General features: G+C 39.9%; 1 protein-coding gene across 2 annotated transcripts in view; it reads right to left on the bottom strand.

Moving 5' to 3' along the window:
* Positions 1-12,061, bottom strand: part of LOC120518982 (serine/threonine-protein kinase PAK 6) — a 76,552-nt gene that overhangs the window by 16,993 nt on the left and 47,498 nt on the right. For both annotated transcript variants that reach the window (XM_039742038.1, XM_039742039.1), the window contains exons 2-3: positions 8,531-8,743; positions 22-672 (exon numbers count right to left, since the gene is read on the bottom strand). In XM_039742038.1, coding sequence (XP_039597972.1) covers positions 22-672; positions 8,531-8,734 — 855 coding nt within the window. In that variant the 5' untranslated portion in view covers positions 8,735-8,743. The remainder of the gene's footprint in view (positions 1-21; positions 673-8,530; positions 8,744-12,061) is intronic.

Here is a 12,061-nt window from a genome sequence, read left to right as displayed (position 1 = left end):
GCAGAGCCCAAATGTTCTTACCTTCATGTCATATGATGACAAGGGTCTTGGCGGGCCACTCACTGTTCTGTGCAGAACTCTCTCCCTAGGAGCAGACTCAGGAGTACTGGGGACAGAGCTATCACTGTAATCACCTGGAGCTCGAGGGCCCACAGGCATCAGAAAACAAGAGACGGGTCTCTTGTCAGGAGAAGTCCTCTTAGGCTGCTTGGCCCTCCTTGCCACATCCTCTTTTGTTGCATCGGTCCTCCTTTCTCCAGAATCTGACAGACAATTTATGCCTTGAGAGTTCAGATGAAGACTGATGTCTCTACTAGAAGAGCTCGAGTCTTCTAAATTGGACACTGGCACATCAGTAGTAGACTTGGCCCTTGCAATTAGGCCATTCTTTTTGGTGTTAAGGTGTGGGCTTCCACTCTCACTTTTGGCATCTCGGACGCGATCCTTCCAATTGCTCTGGTCTTTGCATTTCGACATCATGTTCAGGTCTTCATACTGATACCTGTCTTCTTCCCTGATCTCCCCAAGTCGCCCCAAAGACTGGGCCCTCTTCCTTGCAGATGGGCTTGTCTTTCGTAAAGAGTTAGAGCTGATGACTGAAATCTTATTAAAATCAGAAATCATATCTAGCAGACTGTTGTCCAGAGCAATGGTGCTTCCCCTCACAATACTCTGAGGAAAGAAAAAAGAAAGAAAACACAAGGTCACGATTGTGTTACTTGAATGGCCAGAGTTTTCAAGTCTATGGAGATGCTCAGTCTAGCATGGGAGTACTAGACCCTTAGGCACATGTCTTGTTCTACAGGCTGTCTCTTAAGTTTCCAACTTATGTAAAACAAATGGCAATACAAACACTTTTAATCAGAGAATGTGGTTATTGTTTGCTCCATTGTTTCTGATACAAAAATTCCGAGGAGAAACCCGATCAGCAAGCACTCAAGGATATTTGTTCTATTAATGTTTAACTTGTTTTCCACCAAGACTTATTTCTCCTTATGGGACATGCTGTAAATCAAAATGTGTCCTACAGTTAGGTGGCAGGGCAGTCAGCAGACAGCTTGTCTGTAACAAGACTGTCTAAGTAAAGCAAAGTGTGCAAATGTCAGTTTGGATTACCACATCTGTCCTCATTGTACTGGTAACTGATAATGCAGACACCACAAGACAGGATGAAAGTCAAGGTATTAGAATCAAAAATGTCACAGGACACATCAGAGGTTTGCATTCACTTACATCTCTTGGCATTCTACGCCACTCAAATGCTTCCCAGGTCGAGGGTATCACAGCACAGTGAACAGACGTGAACATAGCATTATAGCCTGAAATTGGTAATAGACATGGTGAATACATTAACAAGTTGACTGCTGGACCATTTCTTACCAGGATGCTGGAGCACAGGTCTGTGCATACAGTATATGGTAAATAATAAATTCTACCAAAACGTACAAAAATATTAAAGAAATGGATTAGAAAGCAATAGTTTTATTATCAACAGGAACTGATAGGCACCAAACATTTGGTCACCCACTTCCCACTCTTTGGTCACTCTTAGGCCATAATGCCTCTTTACCAGTCAAGTCTTGTAACCAATTCATCATTAAGCTCTTGACCCCACTGTCTCCCCCATGTGGTCCTTTTATACCCACAATAACATTAAGACAGACTCTTTAGACCCCAGCGTTTGGGTTCTGTCACCTGTAGTGTGTAACTCCTCTACCCCACTGGTAGGACAAAGTGGGCGCTGTATATTATGCTAGGTATTAAGTGGCACACAAGGCCTGCACCCTCAAGCCTGCATTCCAGGGTAAACTAACATGTCATACCAACACTTTGGACAGCCCTGTAGTTCATCTGATAAAGCTGGGGAGACAGCTGAAATTCCCAGACAGCATCGCTATGACCACACTCAAGCCCGACATCGTTCTTGTGTCACAAGTATCAAGGTAGGTGGTCCTGTTGGAACTGATTGTGCCCTGAGAAGACTGGATGGGAGAGGCGTTCAAGAGGAAGAGAGCTAAATACAAAGAGGTTGTAGGCGCATGCCCAAACAGGGAATGGTAGAGGTTGGCTGCGAATGGTTTGCCAGCCAGTTGCTCTGCAGAGCCCTCAAGGAGCTGGGAATCAGGGGACTGTATAATAACAGAGTCATCAGGAACATCACTGATGCTGCTGAGAAAGCATCAAGATGTGGATCAAAAAAGAGCAATCCACAGGCCATATAAGCTACCTAGACACAAGTCAGGGGCTGATCACCCCTTTCTGGGTCACCGGGGTGAGGGTGTATGATGTTGAAAGATGCAAAACACCCAATGACCCCAGCTTATATCACCAATGAGGTGTCTAGGGTTGCACTGTAAGATGTATGTTAAGTCATTTAATTCAGAGTTGAGCCGATACCTCTGCAGAGATTTCTTCATAAAAATGGCGTCCAAATGGTCGTTCATTTTAGATTGGCAGCTGCAAACTTAAATCTGGCTGGATGTGATGGACAAAATCAGGCATGGAATCTATAACTGGAAAGGACTTTGATCGAATCACCGGAGGTTACACCTTCCTCCAAAACTAGCTGCATTTATCTCATCTCTTCTCTTTGTGGGGGAAGCTAAAAGCTGATGTTCTGTTCAGGGAGCTGAAAGTTGAAAAACCACCTCTTTGTGGGATGGGCAGCCATCTACTCTCTTTGGAGCAAAAAAACTCACAAATCTTCCATGGCCTGGAAGCTACTCTTCATAGACCCGCAGAGTTGGATGTCCTAAACAAGCTCTAAGATCCACTCTTGCCAAGTCAAGCTCTTTGGCAGTGACTGAGCCTACTATAAGAACACTGAAAAGCAGCATTACTTCGAGAAAGGAACTTTAGCACCTGCACTCTTGTGTCAAAAAGAGTGATGATTTTTCCCTATGAAGAGGCAGAGAACAACACAGCAAACAGCCTAACAGCGAGCTGAGGAAGGCAACACCATACCACACCACACACCATACCATGACAAATGACCACATAGCAAAGACAAAGAGTCCACTACAATGTAAAAAAAGTCCTCTATTTGAACCTAAAGGAACAACGCTCAACTGTCTGTGCCAAGACAAATTAAAACTCTAAACAGCCAGTAAACAACCAGCCTGTTACGTGTTTCATGTTGGTCTGTCTTGGATCCTGTCTTTTACGTAGATACATATGAAGTTATCATATCTATAAAACTGGTGTATTTATGAATAAATTGTATCATTCTGCTTAATAGAACAAGCGTCCTTCAGTTCCCTTAACATAAGTCTAATGGCCGGAAACTCCCCAACAAAGAAAAGTAAGGAAAATAAAGTGAAAGCCTTAAATCCAAATCCATCCATCCATTTTCCAACCCGCTGAATCCCAACACAGAGTCACGGGGGTCTGCTGGAGCCAATCCCAGCCAACACAGGGCACAAAGCAAGAACCAAATTAAATCCAAATTATTTATTTATTATTGACACTGTCATAACGATAATGATTTGATTGATTAACACAAATCAGTCAATTCTTCATCTCAGATCAACACATATTTTCCTACATTTATTTGGTGTCCCTGGGTGGGCAGAAACAGAGTTCCCTCACACTTTCTACACCTTCCAGCCCTGACCATTCTTTATCAGCTAGGCAACAACTTAAGTATTAAGGCATAATCAAAATGGAAAATTCGTACATAACAGAGACCTTGCATGTATTTCCACCACTGCAAAGTAAACACTGAAGAAGAAGAAGACCTCTTGTAAGATCAAGCTGGTAGTTGTCTAAAAAAAACAAGCCCCCCGGTTAGGCCAAACAGCACATCCTCATTCTAATCATGCCTCTGCGTGCACAAGCCAAGTTTTGATATGCTGAGCAATGATCTGAATGTTTTAGCTTTAGGCAACTGCTGAAGAGGGGCTGGTACTTTAAAAATGTCTCTCCTAAGCCTTTACCTTGTAGAATCTCAGACTGAATGGGCTTCACATGTCTTATAATCAACGAAATCCTGCATATTAAAAACACTGCTTTTTGCTGCTTTGCTTCTAAATGAATATACATGCTACTTGTGTGAAGAGCATTTAGAGATATTAATAAAATAATCAGTTGATTCTGGTACAAACTAGATATGCTTATTAATTGTTGGAAAAACTACAACTGTTATGAAAAAATGAATATTACGACACTTCATTCCATGATGATGCTCTGTACATGGCAGCTTTACCATCCAATACCAAAAAACAGCTTTTCGTCAAGTATTTTTGAAACTGAATCCTTAGCTGCTACTACAAATAACCTCCAATTTAGATAACATCGTTCTATACAGTATAATGGGATGGCACAGTGGTTAGCAGCCAACTCACAGATCCATTGGCCTGGATTGGGTTGTTGTTTGAATGAGTTTTCCTCCAAGTACTCTGGTTTTTCAACCATATTTCAAGAATGTGCACATGTAGCTGACTATCATTAGCACAACTGGTCCCATATGAGGATAAGGTTACAAGAGTGGGCCCTGCAGGGTACTGGTACTCTATCCTATGCTGTTCCCAACTTGTGTCTAATGCTGCAGGAATAAGTTCCAGCCCTCATGATCCCAGTCTGAATTAAGTGGGGTTGAGAATGATAACTCTCTATAGTGAAAACCATCCAAGAGCATTTTTGGAGCTATCACACAGTTGTTTAAACGCATTTTACAATCAGTGTACACACAGAATGGGTGGTGCAGTGGTTCACATCCGTGGAGTTTACACATACACCCCATATCTGCATGGGTTTCCTCCGGGCGCTCTCGTTTCCTCCCATAGTCAAAAGTCATGCAGGTTAGGTGGATTGATGATACTAAATTGGCACTAGTGTGTGTTTGTGTGAGAGTGTGTGTTCACCTTGCAATGGACTAGTTCCCTGTCCAGGGATTATTCCAGCCAGTTTCACCATGACCTTGATCAGGATAAAGCAGACCTGGAAGATGAATGGATGTACAGGTAGAATAAGTGTTCCTTTTCTTTTTCATTTTACATTTATATATTTCCCTTGTCCTCACCGCCCCATTTAAAGTATAAGTTTGGTGTCTTTCAAGTCAAAGTTATTTCTTCACAAACATAGGTATATATGCATTTGCCAAGCAAAATTGCATTCTAAAGTTAAGCATTTTCTATAAATTTAAAAATATATCTTGCCCACACTGGCATTTTACAATGGAGGCAATGGGGGCACGAAGCACTCCTGGAAAATAAAAGCAAAAAAACTTACAAATACATTGCCTTTGAGTTACACTAAAAGAAAGCATGCCTTCCATGTTTCATAAGCATATTTGGGACAACAAATAGATATGTCAGTCAGTAAGTCATTGTCCAACCCGCTATATACCAACACAGGGTCACGCCAGCACAGGGCGCAAGGCAGGAACAAACCCCGGGCAGGGCGCCAGCCCACACACCAAGCACACACTAGGGACAATTTAGGATCGTCAATGCACCTAACCTGCATGTCTTTGGACTGTGGGAGGAAACCGGAGTACCCGGAGGAAACCCACGCAGGGAGGACCCTTGAAGCGAACCCGGGTCTCCTTAGTGCGAGGCAGCAGCGCTACCACTGTGCCGCCCTAAATAGATATGGAAATAATCAATTAATCGCACAATCCTGGTACTATTTTTTTCTTGTTGTAAGGATATGTTTTGCATTCACTTGTGTGAGTTCTAACATAAATACAGAAGTGAATCAAAATAAAACCAACCTCGTGGCACAGAAAGTTTACTGTGATTTAGTTGATCAAGAGGAAACAGCGCACTCCCGGGTTTGGGGGAGTTGTTGGGGGCTTGTTAAAGAAGAAGAATTACACTGAGGTGGCGTGCATAGCTGATCTTCTTTAAAAATGGCTCCGTTTCATAATATTGGTGCTTTTATGTTCAAAAATGACATGTACAGTGTAAGCTAATTTACAATGTGTGTGTACAGTAATCCCTCCTCGGTTCTGGAACGCAACCCCCATGATAGATGAAGTAGAAACCATATGTTTGTATGGTTATTTTTATATATTTTAAGCCCTTATAAACTCTCCCACACTTTAACATTATTAGAGCCTTCTAGACATGAAATAACACCCTTTAGTCAAAAGTTTAAACTGTGCTCCATGACAAGACAGAGATGACAGTTCTTTCTCACAATTAAAAGAATGCAAACATATCTTCTCTTCAAAAGAGCACCGTCAGGAGCAGAGAATGTCAGAGAGAGAGTGAGATAAAAGCAAGCAATCAATCAAAAAATCAATATGTGCTTTTAAGTATGATGAGCACCGTGATAAAGCATTTGTAGAGGAGTGTCCCTATCCTCTAGGCAAACAGGCTCTGTGCAAACAGGCCCTCTGCTTACACCCCTTCTGTCAGACAGAGAGAATGTCAGAGAGGGTGAGAGACCGACCCCCCGGGAAGCATATCTTATATCATTGAGGAGTTTTAGTTAATGTGAAGTACATGCTCTGATTGGGTAGCTTCTAAGCCATCCTCCAATAGCGTCCCTTGTATGAAATCAACTGGGCAAACAAACTGAGGAAGCATGTACTTTAAATTAAAAGACCCATTTTCCGCAGAAATCCCCGAACCAGCGAAAAATCGTGATATATATTTAGATATGCTTACATTTAAAATCCGCGGTAGAGTGAAGCCGCGAAAGTCGAAGCCCGATATAGCGAGGGATTACTGTAATTGTAAGACGCAAATCAGTACTTGACAACTGTCTTTGCATTAAAAATGAATATTCAGGAAGTTTTAATGCTTTTATTTTTTGGTGGTGCTTCTTGCCCCACTGTCTCCACCAGTATGGACAAGATATTTTTAAAAAATTATAGAAAATGCTTAACTTTAGAACACAGTTTCACTAAGGTATGTTCAACAATATGAAATATTCTTCGTACATCTGTTACAGATTTGGATGAAAAGTATGCCATAATGGGGAACACATGATGAGACACTGACCAGTTATTGAAACTGCATTAAGCATACAGCTCTGACATATCACTATAACTACCCTCAATTTATTCACTCACCCCATACAAAAACCCAAAAATCATCAGACTCTTGTGCCACCACTATTATTTCCACTTAGACATTTAAATTTAGCACTGCACTCCCATCGCCTCGCAAGCTTGTCTGTGCCACTCTCCGTTTATGTTGGTTAGCACATGCAAAACAGAAATTCACTGTACTCTGTACATGTGTCAATAATGACCTATAAACCTCTCTCACTCTTTCTTATACATATTTTTGTTGTCAGTCATCTCAGTCTGAGTGTTTCTCATGTGTGAGAAGGGTTGTGTCCCCATGAGGAATAAATATTATATTTTCATACCATAGAAATGAAAGCTTTGTGTTGTTTATAGACTACGTCGCAGATTGTATACTAATAGAGGTCGGGGTATCGCTCATCACAGAAGTCACACTTGGATGAACTCGGCTAATTGTATTCTAATCAGGTGGCAACTCGACCCACAGTTTAAGAAACACTAAGACAGAGAATTTTATGGAGTTTGTTTTCTACATGAGAGATTCCACCCTGTTCCTGATGTATGACAGCCTTCTGGATTTTCATTTGCCATATCATATGGTGTTTATCACTAGTTTAACTGGAGTCTTGTTTTTTTCTGTTAACCCTGGCCACCTGACCATATCATCAGACTGACACTTAGATACTTAAAAAACAATTCTATATTTAAAGGCTCCATTTCTCTTAATTATAGATGTATATTATTTAAGTGTGCATTATTCAGTTTTTAAATACTATTTATGCATTATTATTACTATTATCTAGTTTTAATTTGTTTTTCTTTGCATGTAACTACTTCTTTGACATCTTGTAAAACACTTCGAGAGACAACATTTATATGAAAATGTTCAATAGAAATAAATGTTGCTGTTTTTAATGTGGTATATCCCTACGTACTAAGCTTACACCTGATATGTGTACTGAAACTGCATGAAATGTGATGAATTATTACATTTCTGATACTTTCCAGTTGCTAATTTTGTCAAGTTACCATTGTGTTACAATGGTGATGTGGCAAGCAAGTGAACGGTGGTCCTATTCATAATTGTGCTGACGAATCAGACAAAGTCAGCTGCCACGCAAAGTTCCCAACATCAGCTAAAATGTTAAATTGCTATGTGAGACAGAGGAGAAATAGACAGAACAGAATAATACATTGATGATTTTTTTTTGGCACGAATCTCAAAGAAAAGTAAAGAATTTGAAGCATTAGCCACATTGTTTGCAGGTACCAGGTGTACTACAGGTCTCTAATCTGCAATGAAACACTAACCAAAAGAACATAGCCATGAGACTGCTCATAGGTAGCAACTGGCCTCTGATTAAAATGGCAGGATTCAAATCAGCAACCAGAGTACAAAAATACATTCAAAATAATATTCAACAACAGGGGTTATTTTCACACAGTCAGTGTACTACAAATGAAAGACTAAGTAAAGGTGTCATTTCTTGCTCTATCTATATCTGTTATATTGTCCTATTTTTATTCACTGATCAAGGACTTGAGTCTCACCTTCTTTGTCTTGAGCTCCACTGTGGTGATACGTGAGGGATTCACCACTGGCTTGGGCCTCTTCAGTGTCTCGATGACGCTCTGCCATTGTAGGGGAAGTCCAACAAATTTGTCCTTCTGGCGGTCATAGGAAGTGTGGACTCTGTGTTCAAAGTTCATAGGTGCTGAGATCTCAGGTCGCTTCTTCTTTTTCTTACGAAACATCTTTAATTCCTGAGTATAAAAGCAGTAGAATTAGTAAATACTACAGCATCCATTTATCTGATCTATTTTTTAATCTGTTATTCCCATTAGAGTATCACAGGAAGACAGAGTCTATAGTGACACTGGTCATAGTCGCTAACACTAGGTCACTTCAGTTAATGTGGATGTCTTTAAGAAATGGAGAGAAAATACAGTAACCATACCATGAATCAGACTCAGGTCCTTGAAGCAGCAGTGCCAGGTACTCAGACACCATACCATCCTACTTATATTGCACTGATTTTTAAAATGTTACCTCTTTAAGTCAAAGCTATAAAGAATATTTTCATTGAAATATTCATTAAAAGGATTAGTTATGACATTTCTTGGGAATGAACCAATAAAAGACTTATTTTTTTTAACGTGCTCATTTTTGGTCATTTTCTTCTTTGTTTCATTAAATATGCATATTAATAAATATTATATTTCTTCCCTGGCTGGAATTCAAAGTTGTGCGTTTTCTCTAATTTTACATCAGTTATTTGTTAATGTTCTTTTTGTTTATTATGTATTATGTATATTATTCTTTGTGTTTATTTGATTATGTCCAAGAAACCTTTGAAGCGCTTTTGGAACTCTTGTGCTTTACGGACTCCTAGGCCACAACATCTATAATAAATATGAATTGGGCTTTATTATCCATATTGAAATAACAAAATATGTACATTAACATACTGTTACAGGTGGAAGCAGAGGAGACTGTTTTAAAACTGACTAGGAAGCAGTACGATCTCATGCCAGAAATCTAACCCATCTCTTGCCTCAGTTGGCATGCCTCCTTAAAGCATGCCCACCAGTACAAAAACAATACTAGCTTACTGGTATGTAATTATAACCTCACAACACTGAGAACCACTGTCTGATAACCTGGGAGGAAGACATGGCCAGACTGTGACAGAGCAAGAGAAAACCAACACCAGATTGTCTTCATTTACCCTGCAATATCTGCAGCCTCTCCAAACAATGGGACTTTGGCGAACTCTCAAACTCTTCTCCTTTGCATATTTGTGTTTCTTTTAGGATACATCTAACTTAGATTTGTCATCATAATATTTAAATGAATTAACAGATTGTTCGACCTCAAGCATTCACATACTTTAGCTTTTTACCCTCTGCTACTAACACATATTTACTTCCTCCTTTGATTATCTGAAGTGAAGTAACTTTTCCGTTGAAATGAATTTTGAAAAAAAAAAAATAATAATTATAAAATGCATATTGGGAAAGTAAGAATTTACAGGTAACCAGATAAAGTAATACTTGCTATCCATGGCCTAGCAGAGTGATGACATGTTACATGTTGGCAAAAATTTCACTGTACTCTGTAGACATGACAATAAATTACTTGGAAAAGAACAGCATAACCTTTTACTAGCAAAATGCTTCCAGCAGACTGACGATACTGTTCTGTGTTGACCTTTATAATTACTAATACCACAATAGTTTGACTATATTAGAGCTTTCCTCGTATTGTTACAATACATCCATCCATTTTCTAGACTCACAACAACCAAAATACATCCATCCATCCATGAGTTTTCCCCCTGGTGTAAGGTTAGCTGCACAGATGAACACAGCAGGGTTTCATGACTGTTATCCTTTGACAATGCGACAGGCTTCTACATGGTTCGCTCCAACAAATAAATCCTCTGTGGATCATGCTTCTTTACCCAGCCTGGCTTTGAATATAATCAAGCAAAGAGCTTGTTGCAGGCATCAGAAGAAAGAGAATGTATTCAGGGTCACATTGGTGATGCATCAAAATCAGAAATCAGTAAGAAAGTCTATTTCTGCAGATTTGTAACTGTTCCATTCTAAATACTGAAGGAAATACTCTAGTCAGCATGAAATACATTTTTCTTTTGCAGTTTCTATAGTGCACTCTTCCTGTGAACTGCCCACTGCCATACCAGGAGTCTACCTCTGCCTGCCTCTTCACCTCCAAAAGTCCCACCTTTGTTTACCTATAGACAGTCAGATTCTTTTAGACTCTTTGGCTTGAAGAATTTTGAGAAGCACGTGTTCTACTTCTGAAACATACCTGACAGCAACATCCAAAACAATACAGTGTAACTGCTGAATGACTTATTTATTACTGTATGTAGTCATCTTTGGTGTACTCTATATTGAAATGAGTATTCTACAGACCGATTATTATATGACAGGTGTGCATTTATTTAATTATCATTAATATTCCAGTTCTAGTGGTTCTTTGAACATTTATTTTTTTAAGAAAGTGGACATGCTTTACTTTGTGTTCAGGAAGAAGACAATCAAATTTTGGACCTCATTTCAACAGCTGGATGAGATAAAGATATGAATCTTTGAGGAAATCACCTTTCTTAAACCTTCCTGCTGTTGTAAACAAATTTTAAAAACATGTATTCTGCCTCTATTATATTATTTATTATTTTTGTAATTTACTTAATGGACATGCCATTCCAAAACCATTGGTGTTAATATGGAGTCAACCATCCCTCTGTCGTTACAGCTGTCTCCACTGTTTCAGGAAGACTTTCCACAAGACTTTGGAGTGTGTCTATTTGTGACCATTCAGTCAAAATACCATTTGTGATGTCTGGTACTGATGCTGGAGGAGAAGACCTGGCTCACAGTCAGCATTCCAATGTATCACAATGGTGTTCAAAAGGTCAGGGCTCTCAAATTACAATACAATTTATTTTTGTATAGCCTAAAATCACACAAGAAGTGCCTCAATTGGCTTAATTCCTCCATGGACCCTCCATTTTCATGGACCTGGCTTTGAGCACAGAGGGACAGTCATGCTGAAACAGCAAAGGGCCTTCCATAAACTGTTGACGCCAAGTTGATAGCACACAATTGTCTGAAGTGACCTTTCACTGGACCTAATGGGCTGAGCTCAAACACTGTTGTTGTTCCTCTTCCACCAAACTTTACAGCAGTCACTACGCAGTTCAGAAGGTAGCGTTCTCATAGCATCTGACAAACCCAGATTCATCCATCAGGTTACATGATAGTTAAGCATGATTCATCTCTCCAGACAGCATGTGTCCACTGTTCCAGAGTCCAATGACGACCTGCTTCATATCACTCCAGGTGACAAATGGCTTTGTGCATAGTGATCGTAGGCTTGTGTGCAGTTGCTCAGCCATTTAAATGCATTTGAGGCATAGCTCATGTGATGATGTTGCTTCCAAATGCAGCTTGTAACTCTGTTGAAAGTGATGCTACAGATGACAGTCGACTTTTACGTGCTTTATTTAGCACTTGGCGGTCCCACTCTGCAAGTGTGCTGCTACTTGATGC

This window comes from Polypterus senegalus, chromosome 18 (genome assembly GCF_016835505.1).
Source record: "Polypterus senegalus isolate Bchr_013 chromosome 18, ASM1683550v1, whole genome shotgun sequence".
Taxonomy (NCBI): domain Eukaryota; kingdom Metazoa; phylum Chordata; class Cladistia; order Polypteriformes; family Polypteridae; genus Polypterus; species Polypterus senegalus.
The sequence above is the reverse complement of the archived record's forward strand: the minus strand, read 5'-3'. Positions and strand labels throughout refer to the sequence as shown.